The sequence below is a fragment of the Petaurus breviceps genome, unplaced genomic scaffold (assembly GCF_028583685.1).
Source record: "Petaurus breviceps papuanus isolate PSGF00001 unplaced genomic scaffold, PetGlider_PUasm1.0 213, whole genome shotgun sequence".
NCBI lineage: Eukaryota > Metazoa > Chordata > Mammalia > Diprotodontia > Petauridae > Petaurus > Petaurus breviceps.
In genome coordinates, this window is record NW_027185860.1 from 11,349,581 (window position 1) to 11,375,585 (window position 26,005).

The following is a 26,005-nucleotide window of genomic DNA, read 5'->3' on the forward strand; positions in this document are numbered from 1 at the left end:
TTTCTAAGTTATAAAAGCTTTCTTTTCACTTTTTTTTAATAGGTTACCCATGGAGTGGATTAAGTGGGCAGTGTTGAGTAGCATACCAGTAAGTCCACTCGAAGTAAACACTACGTTTTTTCTACTACATAATTAAACGCCATTCAGAGATTTCAAGGCAGCATGTTGTAGTTATTAGTGCTAGGATCAGTGCCAGGAAGCCCTGGGTTCCAATCTTGAATCAGACAATCATCTGTGAGACCTTAGGGTAAGACTCTGTGTTTTTCTCTTTTTTCCCTGAAATATAAGAGAGGCTTTATTTTCATCAGATGGAAATCACGGATGAGCACAAAGGCAGTGCAAATAACTCTTGGCTTCCCCTGTAGCGCTTCTATCTACCACGAGGGAACCATAGCGTCCCCCAGATTTACAGTACTCTCCAGCGAGCTACCCCAAAAGAAATGTGTGTTTCTTCAGAGGTCAGCAGGGGGCCATAACCGCGCAGATCTCACCGGGTTGGTGGAGGATCAAGAGATGGCAAGTAAAAATTAGCCATTATTATTCATATCACGATGCATTTCGATGTGCCTGGAGCATCATAAGCACTTTAAAACATTACCCAAAATAATTGTTTTTATTTTTTAATAAAAACTGGCTTTTGCATAGTTCCTTAAGGGTTACATGGAGCTTTAGAAATCACGTCTCCTTTAGCAAAGGGCTGAATCAAACACCTCCCCGATCTCCGCACTGGCGCCCTAAGTGATTGAGCAGCAGCCTTAGGTTTTGAACCTCTGGGTCCCCGCACTGCCCCACTGCTTAAGTGAGGGGCTCAGAGGCGACTTTCACAGAAGGAGGAATCTAGGTCACACACATCGAAATGGAGGTACTCCGCGATACAAGAATAAGATTTCCCAGGCGTCCTCTTGGCTCTTAAAGTTACCGGAGGAAAGCACCTGTGGCCCTCGCACCTGCCCTAGGCCGGCTCCCAGGCTGGGCAGCGAGAGCGACATCCGCGACTGGACCAAGTGGGAGGGGACCAGGGGGAGACTCTGGGGCCGCCTGCCCCAGAGAAAGGGGGAAAGGAAAGCTGCTTCCAGCCCTGCCCGCGCGGCTGGCTCCATTCAGGTGGGAGCGCACAGGAGCCAGCACCGGCAGACTCGCGCCGCGCCCCGCAGCGCCATCCGGCCACGTCCGCCGTCCCGAGGTCGCAGAGGGGCTGGGAGAAGAGGGGCGGGGCCAGCAGAAGGAAGGGCAGAGTCCGGGCGACTTCAGCGTCAGCCTCTCCCCTGCGCAGGCTCAAGAGCTTGAACGCGCAGGCGCCGGGGAAGGGAGTCAGACTTCTTCCAAAAAAGTCTTTTTTTTTTTTTTTTTTGGTCACCTGAGCTCCCTGTTAGGCGACAGCGGAGACCCTGCACCTCTCCGCCGACGGCCTGGGGCACCAGTGGCTGCTGTCCCCACCCCGCCGGTTCTTTCCCTTCCGTCCGCGCTCAGCGTGCCGCTCAGGGCGGGGGGTCTGTGATAATGGCCTCTCTTTTCAAGAAGAAGACGGTAGACGGTAAGTTTGGGCGCCGGGGGCGGGGGCGGGGGGAGCTCGAGGTCCGCCGGCATCCCGACGGCCCCTGGGGGCCTGGCCGGGTGAGGGGCCGCCCGCGCTTCCCGCTTCTGCGGCTGGAGGCGGGAGCATCCCGGCCAGGCCCCCCACTGGGTGACCGCCGCCCCCGGGCGTGTGGGTGTGCGTGGGGACGGAGCGAGACCGCGCTGGGGCCATGGTTTCACTTCATCAAGAACCAACAGCGTTTAACTTTCCCCCACTGGGAAAAAAAAAGGGGGGGTCTTGTAACAGATAAACCTGCTCCGGCCAAAGAAATTCCCGCATGGGCGAGTCCGAAATTTTATTAATATTAATCCCATACCTGCATATGGCTATGTCTTGTGTGCCGGCACACAGTAGGCACTTAATAAATCCTGTGTGTGTGTGTGTGTACATACATGTCTGTACCTAGTTGTGTTGGGTTTGTTTTCTCTTGCCCTTTGGGCTGAATCAGTACAGGAAGTGAGAGTGTTATGTGTGTGCTTTTTTTGGTAACATAAATCTACTCAAGCTAAAGAAATTCCCACATGGGTCAAATCCAAAATTTTATTAATATTAATCCCATACCTGCATATGGCTATGTCTTATGTGCAGCACACAGTAGGCACTTAATAAATCATATGTGTGTATGTATACATACATGTCTGTACCTAGTTGTGTTGGGTTTGTTTTCTCTTGCCCTTTGGGCTGAATCAGTACAGGAAGTGAGAGGGGAGTGTTCTGAGTGTGTGCTTTTTTTTTTTAACTACACCATTCTTTAAGTAAGGGCTCTCATAAATGCTTGAGTAGAAGGTTACTCAGTTTCTTAAAATTTGGATCCCCTCGGAGTAATGGTTTTGTCCACCTTATATTCTACCATATTTTCAAAGAGGCCTCACTTTCATTATTACCATTTGCTAATGACAGAAAAAGAGGATATTATGCCTAGTCATGCTTCCCTGAAAGTTACAAAGAGGTTTTTTTTAAACATATATTCGTAATATTTCAAGTGGTTGACAGGACAAAATGAACAAATACGTACACTTAGTCTACTTCTTCTTGCCTGTTTGTAGTTCATGTACTATTCATTAAACACTGCCTGAATTTTAATTGAGTATTAACAACAAACCAATTTTTAAATAGTTAAGCTTTTTTTACCTTTGAGTTCAGGAGAAAAACTGGTAATTACCTTTTTAATTCTGTAAAATTTAAGTTATTCAGCACCTGTTACTTACAAAGGCCTTGATATAGGGGATGCACAAATGAAATAATGAATTGTAAAAGGTATTTTCATGTTCTTAAATACATTTTTGAAGCTTAATGAAAAATGTTTTCTTAAGAATCCTTCCATTTAAGAAATTACCTTGTTTAAAAAACTTTTTATAGGTTAACAGCCCCCCTGGCATTATGCCAGAACTATAAGAACATTTTGGAATCTGTAATAAGCTTATTCTTTTACATGCTGTTGTAGTAGAACCAAGAATCACTTCTTTGTAAGATGTCTAATTAGCTTTACTACAAAATAAGCAATGGTATTTAGATAGTGGTTGGTACAAACAGAATGTTTTGTCCAGACCTGGAAATGATTCCTTTATTCTCTTATGGTCATGTATCTTGTTTTGTTTGTTTAGATGCCAGCAGAATCATGATTTCTTACCACTAAGATATGATTCTACCATTCATTTATTTCTTAACCATATTCTCAGAATGATTACAGTATTTTTCTTTACAAGTTTTTGGTTAACTGAAAGTTATATGTTTGGTATGGATTGTCAACTTAGAATACTTAATTATACTTAATGTTAAAACTATTGATTTTATTGTAGTCTTCCTCTGATAAGGCACTTCAGAGTCTTTTAGTGAATGCCTTTCATTTTGAAAGTCAGTTACCATTGTGCAGTACTGTAAGAAAAATTAGGTTTATTTGAGGTTTCTGATTTGTTTGGATTATGGATATTTAAGAGCTTGTGTATAAAGATCAGGAATGAGTAAAAATTTTAATATTTTCAGCACATTGTATCCATCATATTTCTTACCTGAATGGTTATAACCTTAGTAGGGTCTTCCTTATAAAGCTTAGGACATGTATACATAGTTTTTGTATATTCATTATTTAAAGGTACTTAAATATCAATGTATTTCTACATTGCTGAGCTGCACCATTCTTTTGATAGCTTTTAGGGACTCTCATCAAGTAGAAAAAGAGGGAAGAAATAGCCAGTGAGGATACCAAGTGACTATAAGATTGTGCACTGAGGAGACATATTCCATTGTCGCTGACTCCATTATTCTATAGCTAATGCTGTTTATTCCAATATCTGTTGATGAAAAGGTCTTAGTGATATTTGTATGGCACTGTTTGGTTCTTATGTGTTAATAAATTTAAAATCTACGGTTAGATTAGCATTCTGAGTTTAAAATCGTCTATCAGCAGATGTATTTATTTTAGACAACTACTAGGATAGGTATTTGACAGCATGTTTTCCTTAATAATCACCTAACTCTTAATGCCATCCCTTCTTTTCTCTGCTTGATATAGTGCTTTTTCAATGTATTTCTTCCTGGTTTTATTTTAGTTGTTTTTTTTTTTTCTTTCCCTTAGAGATGACAGAAGTGTTCTGGCTAAGCAATAATGAGGCTATATATTATGCTTTTTAATGCTGCTGCTTTATGCATTTCTCCTAGATAAATCCTTTGACTCAATGATTATTGATCATAAGAAGCTTTTGTTGCATGCTCTCTTTTCATCTATTTCAACTGTCATGAAATCTTGATATATAATTTGTAGGCACAGTGGATATGATTTACAAGTTTACATGTCTAGAAAGAATCTGAATCTTTTTTTCTTTCACTTGATAGATAGGTAATAGATCATTAAAGAATACTGTTATTGCAAATGAAACAAAATATTCTACAGTTATTAGATTAAATAGCTATAATTTGTGTAAATTCATTATTAATATAAAAGTGAATTAACCATCTTTACCTCACTGATAATGAGAAAAGCCCAAGAGCAGATACTGTTTTTGTTTTGTTTTTTTAATTGGGAAATAAATTTAAAGACTTTATGAAGTGGGTAGAGAGGGGCTTTGTTTTAAACATGTCTTTCTTTTCCTTCAATGGACTAATGATGACCTCTTTTTGTAGCTCAGTATGAACCTGTAACTCAAGATGCCATTAGCATTTGTCATACTGACATAATTGACAAATTACAGGAATACTTTTATGCAGCTACCTATGTGTCTTAGGATCTTGAAGTACTGTCTGTCTTTGGTACATCCGTTCTCTTCTCCACTGAGTGTTTATTCCTACTGGAATAAACCGGAATTGAGACTGGCCATGTGATTTCATTGGTAGTAGGAAAATCCAGAATATCTTCTGCAAATTTATAGTCTTAGAAAGTTGCCCAGGGCACTTAGTAGTTAAATGACTTGCCCAAAGTCATAGTGCTGTAGTGTGTGGGACTAGAGTTTGAATCCCAGTCTTGCTGGCTCCATGGCCAGTTTTCTGTCCTCTGTATAATGTTGCTACTCATACTTAAATTAGCAATTACTTGCTTAATAAAACACCTACTATGTGTGCCAGGCACTGTTCACGACTTGAGATATGAGTATAAAGAATGAAACTCCCTTCTTGCAAGGAATTTACATTCTAATGGAGGACAAAGCAAGTACACATTCAAATAAGTACAGCATAAATATGAACTTCATAAATACAAATATGGAGTCACAAAGAGTTGGACACAATAGAAAAATGACTCAACAACAAATAGAAATACATACAAAGAATATGTGTGTGTGTATATAGTTATACTAGTAACTTTTGTTCAATATTGTGTAAAATAAAACATTTTTATAAGGTCGAAATAAAGTTCTCTCAGCATTCATGTAACTGGAGGAAGGAGGAGAGGAATAATAAGAAACTCCGTGCTAAAAAGGGCCCTAGCAAGTAAGTATAATAGTTATGGCAATAGCTTTTATGAAGGTTTATTTAATACATTTCCTTAGAGCAGACCCAAGTCTCCCATTTTTGCTACTCAAAGATAGAACTTGATCGCCAGCCAGATGAGCAGTGGAAATTACCCACTGTGACCTGCCAATACACTTTTAAATTTAAAATCCATTCTTCCCTTCTTTGTCAATTTTAAGACCGAGTACAAGGTAGTTGGTACGGAGGACACTCAGAGATCATAACTCATACATCACAAAAAGTATCATACAGAAGATGGTACATTAAAGGAATAGAAAGACTCTGAAGCTGAGGTAGAGAGGGAATTTCAGGGATGAGGTGTGGTCAGTTTAAAGACCTGGAGTCTTGAGATGAGTGATATGTTAGTAACAGAGAGAAGACCAGTTTGACTGGATTGCCGAGTGTGAGAGGGTGAAAATGTCCAATGAGGTTGGAAAGATAGGTTGGGTCCAAGTTGTGTGAAACCATAAAAGCTAACCTGAGTAGTTTATATTTTATCTTTCAAGCAATAGAAATCCACTGGTTGAGTAGGGAAGTCACTTGGTTAGATCTGTCCTCGAAGTCCATAATTTAGGCAACAATGTATAGGATGGATTGGAGTAAGGAGAGATTAGAGGCAGGAAGACACAATACCTGAGATTTCATTTGGATATACCCATTATAGTTTGCATATGAGGTAATTTTGGATAACTTTTCCAAGCTAACTCTTCCCATTTTCTTCAGCTGATCCCAGATGGCATGATTTTCAGTTTTCTCTCTGTCCTTGTTTCCCACCTTTGTGATTCTTCAATATTATTCTTGTCCGGAGTCAATCCATTATTCTCTGAACAAAAAAGAAGATTGCTATTGAGTCTAATTTTCAAAATTAATCCTTTTAGGGTAGGGATTCTCCAGTTTTCTGCAAGAATTTGATGCAGCGACTATTAAGTCAATGTAGTATTAAGGATTTACTATGTTCTAGGCACTATACTAAAAACTAGAATACAGAAAGTAAAAGGCTTTTTGCTCTCAAGGCACTTGCATTCTATCAAGGGAAAGAGCATGTGCATGAATGGGAATCTATACATGATATATGAAAAGTAGTTGGAAGGTAACTTCAAAGGGGGAAACATGACCAGGAATGACTGGGGAAATCTTCCTGCAGAAGGTGTCATTTGAACTGAATTTTGAAAGAAGTCAGGAACCTGAGAGATAAGATGAGAAGGGAGAATATTCCTGGCATGACAGACAGCTAGTGTAAAGGCACTGTCATAGGAGATGGACATCAAGTAGGCCACTATGACTCAACTATAGAATAATTGAAGGAAAGTAATGTGTAAGAATCCTGAAAAGATGAGAAGGGCCAGGTTGTGATGAGCTTTAAATGCTCTGCAAGGAGTTTATATTTGATCCTAGAGGTTATGGCGAGCTACTGGAAGTTTTTGAATGAGGGTGGGGAGAGAGTAATGTGGTTAGGATTGGAGTACAGAGATTAGCTACAGTGAGAACAATTGGAAGTCTATTGTAATAGTCTAGCCAAGAATTGATAAAAAGCCTGTAACTAGGGTGATGACTCTGTAAGTGATAAGATGGTGACATATTTAAGAGATAATGGAGAGAAAAAGATGATAAAGTTTGACAGCTGATTAGATAATTTGGGGTGAACAAAAGTGAATAGTTGAGGATGTAAAAGTTGTAAACTTAAAACACAGTTGTAAACCTGTTGACCAAAAGGGTGGCAGTGCCCTTGACAATAATGGAGAAGTTTAGAAGAGAGGTGAGTTTTGAAGGGGGTTGGATGGAATAATGAGTTCTGTTCTTGACATGTCAAGTTTTAGATGACTTCTAGACATCCAGTTTAACATGTCCAATAAGCAGTTGATGCAGAAATGGAGGTCAGAAGAGACACTAATTCTGGATATATAAGGTTTGACAGTCATCTGCCTAGAGTGAGAGTTGCAGAGATATAGAGAAGGGCACCCAGGAAAGAGCCCGTGGGGGAGCCTATGAGGACACCCACAATTAGTGGTTATGACTTGTATGGATAGAGATCCAGCGAAGGATAATCTTTGGATTATCTTTTGGAGATAATCAGGAGGATTATCTGGAGAATCAGACAGGCAGGTACCTGTGGAAAACCAGGAAATAGCATTACCACAGAAACTCAGAAGAGTATCTAGAAAGAAAAGGTACTCATCTGTACGAAATGCTGTGAGGGGGTTAATGATAAGGACTTTTAAAAGGCATTTGACAATTAAGGTTTCATTAGTAACTTTGGAGAAAGTAGTTTAAATTGAATGAAGAGGTAAGAAGGCAGACTGCAAAGGATTTAGAAGAAAATGAGAGACATTGAATGTTGGGTGTCTGAAAAATGACTTTTTCAGAGTTTAGCTAGCAAGTCAAGATTTGGATGAAAACAACTCGGGCTTGTTTATAGAGTAGATGTCAAGGAAGAAGCCAGTAGATGGGGAGGTTGAAGATCAGAGAAAGAATGAAGATGATTGTGGGGAAAAATATGCCAGAGAAGAATGACAGGGTTGGAAACAAAACTGTGCATTCAAAGGTTTGTCTTGTCAAAGAGAACTGGCCACCTTTTCATTAGAGACTGGAAAGGAGGAGAGAGTAGGGAGTAATGCTAAGGGAATGTGAGATGAGAAGGATTGAAAATGGAGTTTGTGTTGAATGGGAACATTTTTTTAGTGAAGCTTGAGGCACCCTTCAGAAGACAGGACAAGAAGAGGTGCTATTAGAGGCCATAAAGGAGAAAATTTGGACAGATATTCTGTCAAATGGGATAGAAAACTGATAAGAAATGAGTATTAGGATTGCCTTGCTGTGGGGAAGGCCTAGTTGAGATTAGACAACATAAATTTATAATGAACCTAGTCATTAGATTTTCCTGAGTTACTCTGGATCCTTGGGAGCTACTTGAGTTTGGTGCTTAACCAGGTTCAATCTTCAAAAGGAATGGGGGCAAGGCATTTGATAGGAGAGGATAATGTAGATTTGAACTAATTCACCCAGGAGATGAGATTGAGTAGGGAGGAAAGTTTATCCAGAACTGTGATAATTGCCTAGGGGGCAGTGGTAAGGGAGTGAAGGGATTAGAGTTATGAAGAATAGGTTTTATGGTAATAAGGCCCTGAGAGCAATAGTAAAATATTATGATCAGATGAAGGAATTTTAAGAGTTCTTGCATATGGAAGTAGAATACTTTGGGGTGGTAAAATCAAGCATACGACCATCTGTAAAGCCATACAAGATCAGCTTTCCAGAGAATGGCTGCTGTGAACAGCTTTCAAGGTTCTGGTTGCACAGTATAGTGAACAGTCTATTTATTCCATAACAAATCAGAGCAAAACATTCACAGAGAATCAAGGTACAGCATTCACAATGTTACAACTTACCACAAAAAATCACAATTTAGTATTCACAACAGCTTTATCATTAAAATGGCCACATAGTTTTCACCAAAGTGGTCACAATATTTAGAACAAAGAACAGTCATCTCAAAGTATAATAGTCAAAGTCTTCCACTCAAGGTGCACACTAAATTAACTCAGTCATTTATTCAGCAATCAATTATTAAGTATCATTAATCACTAAGTACAATCATTAGAGAATACACAAACCCCCCCACCCCTAGGTCACTAGTAAGCTATAATTCCATAATTACTCAGTACCCAAGGAGAGGTCTTTTCATCTTGACTTGGAGCCTGTTCTCAGATTCCCTGGATCCCCTTCCATGGTCCCAGATTCTACCTGGATTCACCAGCCTGTCACCTGGGTTCAATGGCAGACAGCTCCCAGTTCCTTGTGCAGCTCTCTGGGCAGGTCCTGCTTGACACTGAAGTTCACAGGGTCTGGTCCATGTCAGCTCCTTCACCATTTCTGCTCCAGGGAATTCAAGGCTCAACCAAGGCACAAACAGACAAAGTCTTAGAATCCCGGTCATGCTTCCTCAGTCTTCTGCAACTCATTCAAAAAATCAGAATCGCCTTATCTAGCCTTGGGGGAGGGGGCTCCTGGGCTCCTGTTCAGAAGAAGCTCCACCACCCCAAGTTGTCAGGAAATTCTGTCTCAGTTGTCCATTCTCTCTTCTATAGCTGCTCAGCCTCCAGCTGAAATTCTTGTCTCAAGAAATTCTGACTGTGCCTCTCTGGGGCTTTTCTTACAGACACAGCCTTAGCTACTTCCTGTTTCAGCCAACCCCTCCCTGTTAGGTCAGAAATAGGGGGTTCATACCTTCTGTTTCTTTCACAGAGGCTTGATCAATTACTAAGTGCTAAGTACCTGCTTACTTGCCAATACAAAGGGGTCTTCAAATTACCATTCTGCCATCCTGGAGAGTTGTTGAAGTAGAATGGGGAGTAGGTGATGTGGTTGAGTAGACCAGCAGTAGGTACTTAAGGAACCTCAGTATTTTGGTGTGAAGGGAATAATTGGAGCAGAAAGCAAGAGTGGGCGCCAGGCGTTGACTTTCTTGAGAAAGGAGAAAGAATGTTTTGTGCGTCAGTAGCTGATGGCCCCCCCAGGACCTGGTTTGGGTAATAAACTTGGAGGGAACATTTGCTTCATCATAGAAGTACACAGCATCTTTTAGCCATGAGGAGCAAGGAGTGTACAGATTGCCCTACCTAGCTGACAAGGTAAAGGTTAAGGGGAAGGGGAGGTAGGTAAGAAAGCAACCAATACTGAAAGACTAGCCAGGGATGCAGTGTCACCTGGGGGAGGAAGCTAAATCTGTGTCTCAGAAGATGGTAAAAACAAAAAAGAGAGAGATCTTCAATAAAAGGAAGTTGTTAATTATAGACTGTGTTCTAAAGTGCACAGCTGAAGGGTTGAAAAGATCTGGAGTAGGGCATTGGGGATTATGGGGTTGAGGTTTGCAGGAATGGTGTAGGGGACAGCTTGGGTTGAGGAGTAAAGTTTCTTTGGAAGTAGGGATTGGGGGTTCAGTGCCACTATCATTGGGAGATTAAGAAGGGATGGAGTTATGCTATCCATTGGGGAATTTAATTTATATACATTACTTGAAATTATATAAATTAAATGTAAAATATATAAATTCATTTCTCCATTGGGAAATAATGAAAGGCTATAACGCAAGACTCAAGTGGAGAAAGAGTTAGTGTGCTATTCTTTGTTCATAGATGATCACAGTGCTCAATTGAAGCCTGAGAGGTTGAAATGCGACAAAGTATGGGTAGAGTCTCTTGTTTCTTGTGCTAATTTTGGCCTAGCAATTAACACTAAGAAAACTGGTTCTCTGCCAGCCGGCACTGCACCATCCGTTTGTGGAACTGCCAGTTACAGCAAATGCAGAAATTTTGAATGCTGTGGATAAGTTCATTTACAGTCTAGTTTCCAGGGATGAGATTGACACACTCATTGCCAGAACTATCTCAGCATTTGGGAGGCTCCCAAAACATGTGTGCAAGAGAAGAGGTATTAGACTGCCTCCCAAACTGAAGGTCTGCAGAACTGCTTTGTGCTGACCTTATTGCTGTATATCTGTGAAAGCTGGACAGCCTCTCAGCACCATGCCATCATTGGAATTGTCTTAGAAAGATTCTGAAGATCATCTGGCTTTAAGATAAAGTACCAAATACTGAGGTTCTTTCTCAAGTTGACTTCAGAGAGTACAGCTCCAAAGGGCTGGCTATAGTATTTGAGTGTCAGATGTCTGCTTCCCTGAAAGACTTTTATGGAGAACTCAAGGCAGGCCCTCTCATGGTGGTCAGAAGAAGCAATACAAAGGCGCTCTTAAACTCTGGATCGTGCTGTGCTTTGGTAGGTGCTGTGCTCTGTGAGCAAACCTGAATTTCAGTAACTCTCTTCTAACATGAGATGTGCTCATTTAGGTGTCTCCCTCCCAAATGCTCCCATGGTAAATAAAACCTTCTGAATGTTTGACGTATGTATTAAAGAATGGCATAAACTCAGACTTATACGGTATTGGGTTTTGTTTTTTGTTTTGGTTTGGTTTTTTGAAGATTGAACAAAATGTTTTTATGCTTGTCCACTTTCATATCTTCTCTAAGGAATCCAGGTATAATTTTGTGTTGAGATATGATATGTAAATTTATGTTTAAGCCCAATAAAATAAAAATTTGCACACTTCTGTTATATATTTTATTCTTTCTTTCCTTACCTTCCTTCCTCTTTCTTTCTTTTTTCTTTCTTTTCTTTTCTTTCTCATTTAGAGTTCAAGTTTGAAGCCCAACTGGTTTTATTATTATACTGACAATAGGAGAAAGAAAATCTATACGTCTAATAAAGTGCAGTTTTTTGTTAGTTTCTTTGTCTCAGTATTTTAAATAATATTGAAGAAGACTTTATAATCCATAAATTTGGGGATTTTTTGTTGTTCTCTTAGATGTAATAAAGGAGCAGAATCGAGAGTTACGAGGTACACAGAGGGCTATAATGAGAGATCGAGCAGCATTAGAAAAACAGGAAAAACAGCTGGTAAGTAGAACATTAAATTTCAGTTTAACTTTTCAGACACATTTGGAAATTAGCATGGGGATAACTGGCTAACTAGGAAGAGGGGGTGGCAAGTGATAGAGCATTATTTCTTAGTCATATCAAGGTCTTCTCTTCCCAATTGTTTTCTTGTTTTCTCCTTTTCCTCCTATGTCCCATCCCCACCCCCATTTTTACCCTTTTATTAAGAGTCTGTGTTCAACGTATAGAATATCAAATGCATTCCCATTTTCAAGACTCTTTAATTTAGAATATAAAAATGAACTTGTTATTTAGAATTCTAGAATATAACAAGCTTTCTTAGAGGGGAACCATTCAGTGTCTTAGGTAAAGGAGAAAAAAGACAGTTTTGGTTACTGTCAGAAGGAAGCAGTCTCAAAGTCAATCTCCTGCATCTATCTCACAGGACCTTGGAGTTACTGGTCTGCACTTCAGGGTCTTTACTGTGCCTGCACAGAGTAAAACCTTCCCAAGTCTTTGTCTGGCTCTTTTCCCCCTTCAGTTACGCTTTCTGGAGCCCCTTTTATTAACAGATTTCTCTTCATCATAGACCTTTTACTCTTATATTATTTCTATCTTCTTGAACTCATGGAATTCCAGTTCCCCTCTGGTTCCCCACCTGTCTCCCTAAGAAGACAGTGCATTTTGAAACAGTTTCTACAGTCTTAGATCACGCTTTCTCATGGACCCTGGGCAATGACCATATGTACGCCTTACTCTTCACTGCCACTTCCAGACTCCGTTCTGCCAGCATCACACAGCTACCCCTCCTTTGTGGTTCCATACAGGAGAATCATCCTGTCCCAGTACCAGTAGCAAAAGATCATTCCTTCTCCTTTTTCAAGGACTTTAGTACCTGGCTCTAGAATTCTAAATATCAGTTCATTTTTATATTCTAAATTAAAGTCTTCCTTTCTATCCAGCCCCTGCCCTTCTACTCTGTGGCTCCAGTTTACACACTGACATCCCCTCAAGTACTCTGGCCTCTCAGCTTTTCAGTCTTCTTCATCCATCTTTATTTTAGTCATATAGGTTTGATAAGTCCCTTAATCTCATTCTCAGCTCTGAATGACCTAACTCCTTCATCAGGAATTCTGATTTGTCTGTTGGACTATAACCTTTTAGCCTTCTATCATTCTCTGCCTAACCTCCCTTAACCCTAGTCTTAATCTCCACTATGACCCCTAGTTGGTCTGCGCCTCTTTATTTTCCCAGGTCAGCACCTTAGTCAGCCTCATTTTTTTTCCCTTTACAGCTTCAACTCTGTAGCTAATCAGTTCACTCGTACCTTGCCCTCAGTTTTCAAATCAGTTGTCTGTTGTTCTCTTAACTTTAATGCCTCACTGAACTGTAACCCTGAATTTTCATGTCGATATTCTCTCCTGGTTCTCCTTATTGATCCTTCCAAGTGTACTTTGCTGAATCCACGCCTGCCTGATAACCATTGATATATCCCTAGGTACCCTCCTGGAGCTTCTTTGCTCTTTCTGTCCTCTGTCCCTTGCTGATTTCATCAGTTGCTATAGGTTGAGTCATCATTGCTCTTCAGATGACATTCCAATCTATATATCCAACCCTCACCTCTGGCCTAAATTTTACTCCTTAATCAGCAATTGCCTCTTGGTCATTGCCACCTAAATGGTTCTGTAGACATCTGAAACAAACAGAAGTCTCTACTTCTGCCCCATAAATACCCCTCCCCTTTTTTGAGGGCGGGAGCATTTCCGTACTTCTACTCCCTTATCTTCACAATCTTGAAATCCTTCTCAGCTCTTCCCTCTTTCTCAGCTCTTTCTCTTATACATTCATTTGCCATACCTGTCAATTCTATCTCCATCCATTACTTTCCATCTCTTCACTTATGTGACCACTAGTTCAGGCCCTTATTAGCTCATATGTGGACTGTTATTGCAATCTTCTGTCTTGCAGTTTTTTTTTCTCTTCCAATTTATCCTCCAAACAACTGCAAAATAATCTTACTAAGACACAAGTCTAACCATGTCACTCCTCTACTTAAAAACCTTTATCAACCCTTACTGACTCTGATAAAATATAAACTTCTCATTTTAACATTTAAATTCCTTCAAAGTATAACTCCAGCTTGCCTTTATAGTTGTTGCACATGACTGCCATTCATAGTCTCTGTTCTACCCAAACTGGCCTTCTTGGTGTTCCCTAAATATGATGTTCTGTTTTCCATTTCTATGCCTTTGTTCAAACTGTCCCCTGTGAATGAAATGTACTCCTGTCTTACATACCTAAGAATTCCTTTTAGAATTCCTAACTTCCAAAGTTTAGTTTACAAACCAACTACTATGAGGAGTCTTAACTGATTTTCCTGTTAATCATCTCTCCCTTCTCAATTTTTCTTGCTGTTTATATCTTATATCTCCCTAAAAAAATGTAAATGCCATGGCAGTGAAGGTTGTTATTTTGTTTGTTTTCTCTCTACACCTGGGAGAGTACCTTGCAGTCAGTCTGTCAGTGAGGATTTAAGTGCCTGCTGTGTGGGACGCTGCTAAATGCTGGGGACACATATGCAAAAAATGAAACAATTCCTACTCACTAGGAAACAAAGACATATGTAAAAATATGCAAAATAAATACCAAGATATTAGTTAAATGCAACTTAGATAAATAAGGGAGGGCACTAGCAATTGGAATCATGAAAAATTTCCTTTGGGTGATACTTGAAGAAAGTATGAGGTGGAGATGAAGAGGGCTTGCATTCTAGGCCAGGGGGCAGCTGGTGGAAAGGCATGGAGAAAAGAGATAAGAATATTTTGTGTGAGGAACTAAGGCTAGTTTGTCTAGATTGTTCTTCTTGGAGGGTGAGTGCTGTCCTTTGAGACTGGAAAATAGGTGAGTTTCTGGATAAGCATACATTACATATGTTTAAAAGGAAGCCTGATGAGCAATTTGATTCTTCGTGCATATTAATAAATGTTTGGATGGGATAAAGATATCTATAGATTAACATAAACATTTCAGAGTAATAAGGGTGTCAAAATGTTTTTTACTTAAATTAGGTTAATCTAATTTCATTGAATTCTTTTTCTTTGGACAATTTAATCAGCATCTCTTAAGCCCTTACCATATTAGCCTTTAAGGGAACAAGACAAAGAAGACAATCCTTTCTCTTCCTGGGGAACTTGTGCCTACAAAATATGTACAAAGCATTTTATCCAGGGAAAAGGCAGAGTCCTTAAGAGGAAGGGCAATGGAATAGGAGCTCCGGAGGGCTCAGTGGAAGCTAAAGCCTACAAAATATGTACAAAGCATTTTATCCAGGGAAAAGGCAGAGTTCTTAAGAGGAAGGGCAATGGAATAGGAGCTCCGCAGGGCTCAGTGGAAGCTAAAGGGAATTAGAGAAAAGGGAGCGATGGTGCTGACATATATATGAGAGAATGTGGGGGGGGGAGAACTTCGGCCTAGGCTACTTCCACCTCAGAATCACAGGAACTGTGAGTCATGTTCTTTTCATTAATAGTAGTAGAAAGATGTGCCAGAGACAGTCATTGGAATCCTAGGATCTGACTTGTTATAGAAGGGGCCATCTCCAGTAATCCTGGCCTGTACCTTGCCACTGGACACACGTGACTCTGGAGGAGAGAGTGCGTCTGGTGACTTTGCACAGCTCTCCCTCACTTAAATCCAGTTCACTTGCAAGTCATGACAGAAGGAAGAACAAGCAATAACAGCTCACCCTCCAGTCTTCAGCCAAGGCTCACTTCATTGTGTGGACAGCTTATTTCCCCACATGAGGGGAAGGGGCGCAGGAAAGTCTTTGGTCCTGGACTAGTGACTGGGTCGTGGGGAAGAGATGAGTATCTTGTAGAGAGAAGTCGTTTCTTTATTCTTCAATGTTGAGGGATACTAGAAATTACCTCCTTTTTCTCTCTCCCACTTTCTAGTCCTAATCCCATATAGGAAAATACACTTAGAATGTCATGTAACCACTGGTTCTACCCTGTCTCAGAATAATTGCTCCTGCCGGGTTGAATGCCCAGGGAAGAATCTGTACAAGTGTTGTGAAGAACTCCTGCTTGCCTTTGTGAAAACGAGCATTTTTGTTCTCCCATATAAAGTAATAGGGTGAGACGAATGATATTATTCCATAGCTTTGAAAGCTTACTCCATCCTGTTATATTGAAAATTGGGCATGTTGTGTGTAAATAAATTCTCCATGCCTACTGTATGAAAACGATCTACCTTTTTCTCTTCTATAAAATGTAGGAATTAGAAATTAAGAAAATGGCCAAGATTGGTAACAAAGAAGCCTGCAGGGTTTTAGCTAAACAGCTTGTGCAGCTGAGGAAACAGAAAACTAGAACTTTTGCTGTAAGTTCAAAAGTCACTTCTATGTCTACACAAACTAAAGTAATGAACTCCCAGATGAAGATGGCTGGAGCCATGTCAACTACTGCAAAAGTAAGTTTGTCTTTTCATATGAATATTCTTAAATGCTAGTATATAATCAGTATAAAAATGTCTATTAAGCATTAATATATGTTAGTAAAATGATTTATAATAGATTAAATTATTATTTCTAGATCTTTTTTTGTTATACATTGAAAAGTTTAAATACTTGGCATTCCTTTAATGTCACATTTTAGTTTGGATTCTTGGTATTTTCATTTTCTCAAAATTAGACACCTTCCTTCTACTAGAATTCCCTCACTGTGGTGTGGAAGTGTGACTCTGGGTTTTTGAAGACTTTGCCTTCAAAATGAAAGCTCTGGCAGGTCCTCCCAAACTAGAAATGTTTTGAGTAGGAGCCTAATGATATACTACTTATGTCTTGTGCTAATGATCAGCCTAGTTAAGTTCAAAGAGGCTGATAACCTAACTGGTGGAAGAATGAGCAATTTTTTGGACACAGAAGCTCTCAAAGACCATTGGTCAAATCTTATATAAGTTGTGGTCTGCTTTTGGTGAAAAGATTACCCAAAGTACTGAAATCACTGAACCCTGAAGTTATCAAAATAAGCATCTGTCACGTACATAATTAACTTTTAAAAGCTGGGTTCTTTTACTGAATTTGGTAGAAAACGGTTATTTCAATGTATTGTGAGTCAAAATTGTGATGTCCTTTTATTATTTTCCTGACAAATTTTTCTGTAAATCAGACTATCTGAAGACTATATCTTTGGGCATCCCTCTCAGCTTTTGACTAGATTACAGTACTTATATTCATTTGTATATTGCTTTTTTAACTATCAGGTATCTTCATTAGTTATTTCATCTTAAAGCACTATTAGTCTTTCAGTCATTTAATATTTTTTGAATTACTATCATTTATCAAGCCTTTGTAATAGGTTCTGAAGGAGATAGAAAGAAATTCAAGCTAAATTTCTTGTCCTTTATGTGTTTGCAGTCCATTTGGGGAGCTAGGACATGGAGGAAGTCGTGACTAGCTAGATAGTATATGATGTGCCAGTTATTGCTACAAACAGTAATGCTTATGTTTGTGGACTGGGAACCTTCATAGAGAGTCTGAATCTGGAGCAGTGGGGAGGATTTATACAAGTGGGAAAGAGTAGAAGGGCATTCAAGTGTGAGTCACTTATGAGTGAAGATTGGGAGGTGGGTGGAAAGCATTTTGGTTAAGACATTGAAATTAAGAATTTTTTTTTTAACTTAAACATAGTATCTTGCTAGACTCATTATTTTGATATTAATTGATTGAACATCTATTAATTAAAAAAGGTGAAAGTCAATAAAATTTTCTAATTCCTGATTCCTTGTTTGATGGACATTTTACCTAATTTAGCTACAACATATATATACAGTTTAAAAGAGTTAGTGAAAAGGTCTGCAAGGTCTTTGTCCCTTTGGTGGTTAATCAAAACGAGTAAGAAAAAAAATGTCATATATATGTGACAAGACAGACCATTTGAAATGGAAAGAAACAAAGCTTTTGTCTCCCTCCTTTTCTCTGGCACTGATAGCCTGTAAAAGAAAAAATCAATATTTGAGCTCAGGAAGGTCTTGCCATGCAAATTTTTCTTGGAATTTTAATTGTAAACCTTTAGAAAAATAGCATGCATCCCTTCTCAGTCTATTAAAGGCTTAAGACCAAGTATAGGGGCGGCCAGGTAGCACATCAAGTAAGAACACTGGCCCCAGTATCGGAATGACCTGGGATCGAATCCAGGCTCAGACACTTAGCACCCACCCAGAAACACCTGGCCCTGTAACCTTGAGCAAGTTACTTAACTCCAATTGCTAAGGGGCGGCCAGGGGGCTCAGCGAGTAAGAGCACCGGCCACAGTGTCGGGATGACCTGGTTCAAATCCGGGCTCAGATACTCAGCACCACACCCAGAAATAACTGGCCGTGTAACCTTGAGCAAGTTACTTAACCCTGATTGCTTTGAAAAAAAAAAAGACCAAGTATAGAAGAAAGTATGTGAACTGCATGGTACTCATCTTTAGTTATTAAATATTTATTAAATTGAAGCAAGATTGATATATATGCATCCAACATATGTAACACAGATTGAATTTTAAAGAACTGTAACACATTGATATGTCAACTGACTTAAAATTTGCCAGATTTAATATCTTCATATTAGGCCTAAGAATTTAAATAATGCTCTCTCACTTTTATAGGTCTGAATTATGAGGGTTAGGGGCATTCCCTTGTTTGCAAGTGTGCCTTTGACTCCCATTCAGGTCAGATTGCTCACCTTCTGATCTCCTTAAAGTAGGTGCTAAACAGATGTTTTCCATATTGAAGTTTTTCATTTTGTTAGCATTCTTAAAAACCCCTGTGTGCAGTTTTGAAGGTTGTATGAATTTATCTTCATAGCAAGTGGCATTTTACTGTACTTTCTTTGGCTTTATTTTCAGTAGAATTTTCATAATTATGCAAATGACATGTATTCTATCTCATATTGAAAGACAATGCAGGCAGTTAACAAGAAGATGGATCCTCAAAAGACATTACAAACAATGCAGAATTTCCAGAAGGAAAACATGAAAATGGAAATGACTGAAGAAATGAGTAAGTTTATTGTAATTTGTGGTGTTAGTGATATTTACAGGTTTCAGTTGTCAATTTTCTAAGCTTTTAAGCAACCTCAATTTTTAAACTTTTAATAAAACCAAAAATTCTACTCATAACTGAACATTAATGATAAATGGTTAACTAGAATTAGATTTTGTTGTAACTTTATACTTTTATGTTGTCAGTGTGTGAAACTTACAGATCTGCAGAAATTTAATAATAAAATATTAAAAGATATTATTGCATACTCCTATATTAGTCTAGTCTTAAGTTTAATTTCACTAAATTAAACTGCTAAAACTGTTTAATTATCAAGACTACTAAGTCACCCATTCTTCTAATGTTCTGTGTCTGTCATTCTTTTCTGCAAAATTTTAATACTGGGTTAAATATATTTTTTAAAGCTCCAGAGTTCTTTATATCAGCCTCACTTAAAATCTCTTTATGTATTGTAATTTGATTTTTACCCAGATGTGAAACTTGGTTAGTGAATTTTTAATTACTCCAGAATTGTCAATTTATTTAATGATCAGGATATCTAATATGTTTACGTAATTTTCAGTGATGGCACAGGTGTGAGCAGGCCTTATCAGAGGAATTAACTTTTCCATTAAGCTCTAATGAAAGGAATCTTACAAATGTGTTGATGTATTTAAAATTCATAACCACTCTTGTTAATTTCATTTTTATGAAACTATCTTTGCTCTCATCACCACCAAAAAGGCTGCTTTGTTTAATAAATTTTTGTTAATTTGTAAATCCCTTTGAAAAACACTTGATTTATTGATTCAATTCTCCCAACAACTTTGTGAGTTAATATTCCCATCTTCAGATTAAAAAATTAAATTTATCCACAGCAATGTTAGTTTTAATACCTATGCTTTCCTTTTGTCCAGACTTTGGAAAACAAGATCTTTAGAAAGATATGAAGTTTCTTAGAATTGATTTAAGACTTGGCTCAACAAGAAAGCACTCCTGGAAGCTTTTTCTGCATTTCTGTTAATTATCATTGCATTTATTGTAATTCTGAGTTTCAAATAGAAAATATATTTCATATGGTCTTGACTGAATTTGCAATTTAATATTAAACTTTATAACCATTTTACCAAAATCAGAAGAATATTTCCAATAATTAATAGAACAAATCACAAAGTAAGATAATTTACATTTTTATTCATAAAAAGGATATTTAGAGATTTTGAATTGAATTATTTCTCAAATTTCCCAGAACTTTATTTTTTTCATTTTCCCCTAAGTAACTGATTATTTTTAGAATGATTTCACTTTGAAGCCATAATCTTAAGAATATAGTTGCCATATATTTAACGGCATTGAAAGTAGGGGAAAGAAAGAACTTTAGTAGGGACACCAACTATTCTAAATTTAGTCCTTTGAAAATACATTTACACTGATTTTTCTGACTTTTGGATTTGGGTTCAGAGCTTAACAGTTCATTTAGATTATTAGGACTGGATTATCTTCTAAATGTATTTTAACATGGACACCTAGCTGTTCAGAATAACAACTTTTTTCCTTTTCTAAGTCAATGATACACTGGATGACATTTTTGATGGATCTGATGATGAAGAAGAAAGTCAGGATATTGTGAACCAGGTGCTTGATGAAATTGGAATTGAAATCTCTGGAAAGGTATGGACATTGTTGTTCAGTCGTTTTTCAGTCATGTCTGACTCTTTGCGACCCCTTATGGGTTTTCTTGGCAAAGACACTGTAAAAAACATTGGAGTAGCTTGACATTTCCTCCTCCAGCTCATTTTACAGATGAGGAAACTGAGGCAAACAGGGTTAAGTGACTTTCCCCCAGGGTCACACAGCTAGTAGGTGTCTAGGCCATATTTAAACTTATGAAGATGAGGCCTAACTCCAGACCTGACACTCTATTCACTGTACCCCCTGTTGTCCTAAATATTATCTGGAAATATTATCATTAAATATGTTTTTTATTTATATAATTTAAATTTTTTTTGTTCCATATAGATAATTTTGTAGTTGTCTCAGAAAATAACATGAACCTTCTGAGGAGAATTTATTTTAATGCTGTATCATTTGATTATTGATATTAGTTTGTAATATTCCCTTCTGTCTTTAAAGTCCGCACTTTTTGCTTTGGCTCACATAGAAAAACCCCTTCCAGCATGGCTAAGGAATGTGATAACATTCCAGTCCCTCCAAGGGCCTGGTCTGGATCTCAGATCAAGTCCATGCTATTTAGAAATGACCCTTGTATCTTTGATTTCTAATCCATGTTGAGGCAACCTGCCTCACAAAGGAGAAACTGAGCTAGAAGAGAGTAGCTTTCTTTGCCCAGATTGTAGGAAGCTGCTGAATCTCATGAGCAGGTCTCCTTCCTAAGCTGCCTCCCTCTACAATAAAGTAATCAGGAGAAGTTGAAAGGTCTTAGCCTACCTCCTTATTAAATGTCTAGCAATCAGGGTTGTCTTTTGCTTGTCAAGGGAGGTCCCTTCCAGAAGGAAAACACCTGATTTAACATGGCTCAGAGCTTCCCTTTTTGTCTTTCATCACTGATAGAGACCGTTGACCTTAGTTTATTTATCTTTGGCCAGCCTAATTCATAAATGATTTTTCCTATCCAGAACTTTGTCTCTCAGAATTTTTTTTGTGACACTTCTAGACTCTTTATATTGTTTTACATGTTAGTCAAATTTTTGATAATAATCATTTTTCTCCTTTCTCTTTTGTTTTAAATAGATGGCCAAAGCACCATCAGCTGCCCGAGGCTTACCTTCTGCATCTACATCAAAAGCATCTACAATCTCTGATGAAGAGATTGAACGGCAGCTTAAAGCTTTAGGAGTAGATTAACTGAAATTTATTTATGATATGCATTAATGATTTATAATCAGTATAAAACTGGCACTGTAGATTCCTTTTACAAAACTTATTTATTTTGCAAAAATGACTGTCAGTGAAGTTTCAGGCCACACCTTGTTTTAAATCTTTTTGCCAAAGAATGATTTACAAAAAGAGAAAACAGTTTGAATCTTAATTGCCAAATACTTTGAAATGATTATGTCTAAACCTCTTTCCTGCATGGTACACTATTCTAAGATTCTGTTAGGTTAGTGCCAGATCACACTTACATTCTAAATCCTTTCTCCCCATGTAGAGAAATGGCACTAAGCACCAACACAAAGAATTGCAGAAGATTCAAATGACAGGAGACCTATATCTGCTACTTGTATTTTGAAACTGATTTTGAACCATGGCCACAAGAACTGTAATTATCAAATTATATTTAAAATGGTTTGAAAGGAAAGCCCTCTTTCAATATGTGAAGTTCATAACTTTTTAAAACATTCTTGGCACCTGCCTTAAATACTTGTAGCACAGAAACATTGTGCAGATCTTTAAATTATTAGTGAGAAACTTGAATTATCCATTTAAAACTTAAATTGAGACCTAATTTGAGAATTTTCCAGGTTTCTTATCTGGGACCTGTCACTTTACTCAACCAGTTAGTGCACAGAACTGGTACTCAGGAGACCTGAGTTCCAGACCTAACTCACAGCAGTGGTATGGCCTTGGAAAAGTTACCTTCCCTCTTAGGACCTCAAGTTTCTTCAAGCTATAAAATAAGAGGGTCTGTACAAGATGGTCTGCAAAACATCTCTTCCAGTTATAAAATTCTAAAAAATTAGCAGTGAAGGGCACCGATTTATTTATTACAAAAATAGTGTAACAATTTGTTGATCCTTGAAAGAACTATTGTGCCTTTCTCTATATGAATCATACTTTTCCTTCCACATACTTATGAGCTGAATTCATCCTTAGACTGAAGCTACTTTCCAGATGCCATTGTGTCCCATGTTAAGCACTACTGTGGAGAGGATGTTAAACATTGCAATTTTAAAGCAAAACTAACTGAAATTTTTGTAAATAAACTTATCAGAAAAATGCTGCCTAAAAAAAACATATTAATGTACTATGCTGTATTTTTTTAAGGTAGAAATGCTGTAGTATTTCATGTGTATATATTGGAAAAATGGAACAAAAATAGATTCTAAATCCTTGTGTTCATTTAGTATCATTCTTTAAAATAACTTCATGGTAGAAAATGTATTTAATCCCTAAAAATATGCCACTATAGACTAGAAGACACCAGAATTAAGTCATCTGGAAAATTGAGGATGGTGGGAGTTGTTTACTATGATGATGATGAATTAAACCCTGAACAAAACCAAAAAAAGGGGGGGAACAAATACCCCATAAGGATTGAAAGGGAAACTGAACTCTGCATCTATATAATATAATTTAAAAAAATTGCACTTTGATTTGGGTCTGATAATGAGAATTCTTTAGTTCACAGAGCTGCTCTGGACATGCACAGCCTATCTAGAGATTACTGGATACAAAAAACAAAAACAAACAAAAAAAACAACCTGGAACTCTTTGGTGCTCGAGTGTAAATAATACTGCTAACTGTGTTTACTTCTTTTTCATTTATTTTTTGGGGACTCTTCATTTTTATAAATTATTTTGTTTTAAAAAATCCAATAAAGGTTTTATTCCTGGATGTCTTTTTTCTTCATATTTCACAGTAAATGTTTGATGTGTGCTAATCTTAGAATTAATTCCTGATGATCATTATTTTTAGGGAAAAGGATAAGTTGCAGTTACTTGGAATTTGAGAGACCAAATGACTTATAAAGAGTTATACAACCAGTGTACATCAGGACTCAGACTTAGACCTAGTCCTGAGACCAGGGCTACATCCATTATTGCAATTGTTTCTTCTGTTATAAAGTTCTTTATATGTGCACACACGTACATATATGTTTTGGATGTGTGTGGGTATGTATGTGTACAGAGAGGGAGATCCAATGTGTAGTGTATAGTCATATGTTTGTGTTTTTGTTTTATGTGTAAATGAACATATATGTATGTGTGTACATATACACATAAATATAAAGTGTAGATAGAACACATATATGCACAGCACCAAAAATAGCAAGCCTCAGAGGGCCTCTGGTACATTGACTTATGTGGCCATGACAAATCACATAATCTTTAAGTTCCCCCAGGAAACCTCTGAGACTAAGTTGCAGAAATCACAGGTGTGGATTCAGCTGCTTGCTAAGGTTCTTTTATATAGGAACAAAAGGTCTTCCAAACTTAAGAGTAAAAGACTGAAGATACTCATTATCTATAAAACTTGTTCAGACCCAAATGCATTATTAACCTCACACGGTTGTTGAGACTCAAATTATAGAATGTCCGTGGTGTCACTGCCCATCTATCCACTGTTTCACATCATGATCTTAAGAAACAAAGAGCAGCTTGCTCTGATACTCAAAAAAAGGAAGATCACAAAACTTAAGTATTATTTCCTAGAATTTGTTACTAAAGGGATGGTTGGTATTTTCAAATTAACCATTATTAAGATCAGGAAACAAAAAATAAGGGAGCAGCTCAACCTCTCATCGGTTATCCTGTCTACCTCAAGCAGTGGTTTATCTCTTCTTCAATACCATTTTCCTTTCAATATAGCTTTTTAAAAAATCCTTTTTTTCTCCTTTGCTCCTCTCTTCACTCTTAACTGCTTCAGAGCTCCAGCATCCCCAACATTATTATAGGACCTTGGTAGGTAAGACTTATCCTTTTCTGTTCTTGTTCTTACATTCATCTTGTCTTTTGGTTTTGCTTCCATCTCTTTATTTTTAAGATTTTAAGTTGGTTTGTGAATTCCCAGTTTTATCCAAGTTGGTCTATTCAGACAAATCTTATTTTTCTTCTCCATTGGTATTATTTCCTTATTGAGAGTTTTAAATCCCTTCTGGACTGATGGCTCTTTCTGAACATTAGTCCTTAGGATCCTACATTTCCTTCCTTTGAAACCTGCTTTTCCAAAATCTAGGGTGCTTATCAGATGATGTCCCGATTACCTCTCCTCTTTCATCAGTTCTTGGTGGGGATGCCCATCTCCCTCAGAATGCCATCCTTTCTGTCCAAACGCTAATTCTTTGCTTGTTGCTCAAAATCAGGTTCAGAATATAATTTCCCCTTTTGGGTTCCTCAGTCTTTTGAAGCCTGAAGTTATCACTAAGTTAAGAAGTTGCTATGTGCTCTGCTTTTGGTAGAATTCCAAAAGGTTTCTGGGTAATTAAAATTCCTCATCACTACTGAACCATTCCTCTGTGCCGGGCCTGTGATATTTCTCAAGCTCCTTACCTGCCTTTGTCCAGGTGGTATAGTAATAATAGTAATAGTGACAACTGGTATTTATATAGCACTTTAAAGGTTTTCAAAGCACTTTACAAATACATAAACCTCAGGGGGGCAAGTGCTTTTATTATCATCACCCCTATTTTGTAGGTAAAGAGAATGAGTGCCAAAAGGTTAAATGACTTAATCAGACTAAGTTTTTGAAGTTAAGTTTGAGCTCAGGTTTTCCTGACAAGCACTCTGTCCACTGTATCACCTAGCTGACTCCAATGACAATCATATTTCTCTTATTGACCTTCACCCAAATATTCTGTTATGTGTATTTCCTCTGACTCTTGGATTCCCTGATATGAATATACTTAATGTATGATTTTATCCATCTGATATGTTTTGAATAAAATTGATCCACCTATAACCAACTACAATCTAGTAACATTCATTCCATTAGTTTTCAGTGATACCCATAAAGGTCAAAATTGCATTCTTATGTTGGCATCTTTTGGTTGCTACCCAAATTTTAGAAATTTATGTATAGAAGTTTTTGGTGTCTAAACTATTGATCTTCCTTCGGTATGATTGCTTTCTGTGTAATCTAGTTTGGGGGATATACATAAGTACTTTCTCTGCCTCAACCTCTATTAGTTTAAAGTTCTTACGATTAGATTTACAAGACACCCATCGAGTACATTCTTAGCAGTTTTTGTTAGATGTACACCATTTCTGTGCAGGAAACTGTCAGCCTTGTATTTTAAGCTCTGGTCAAGTCCAACTCTGATAAAGCAGTATTTGAAAAGCCCATAGCAC

General features: G+C 37.9%; 1 protein-coding gene and 1 long non-coding RNA gene across 2 annotated transcripts; one reads left to right on the forward strand and one right to left on the reverse strand.

Annotated features, from left to right (window-relative positions):
• The first annotated feature begins 1,255 nt into the window (after positions 1-1,255).
• On the forward strand, positions 1,256-23,552 carry CHMP2B (charged multivesicular body protein 2B). Its single transcript, XM_069093925.1, has 6 exons — positions 1,256-1,534; positions 11,877-11,968; positions 16,223-16,417; positions 18,892-18,994; positions 20,541-20,647; positions 21,728-23,552. Exons 1-6 carry the CDS (start codon positions 1,501-1,503, stop codon positions 21,839-21,841), a joined length of 645 nt encoding a protein of 214 aa, XP_068950026.1. The 5' UTR covers positions 1,256-1,500; the 3' UTR covers positions 21,842-23,552.
• On the reverse strand, positions 5,242-10,135 carry LOC138165588 (uncharacterized). Its single transcript, XR_011169383.1, has 2 exons — positions 9,260-10,135; positions 5,242-6,341 (listed from the first exon to the last, which is right to left on the reverse strand). It is a non-coding gene; the product is annotated as an uncharacterized lncRNA (long non-coding RNA).
• Positions 23,553-26,005: the final 2,453 nt, after the last annotated feature.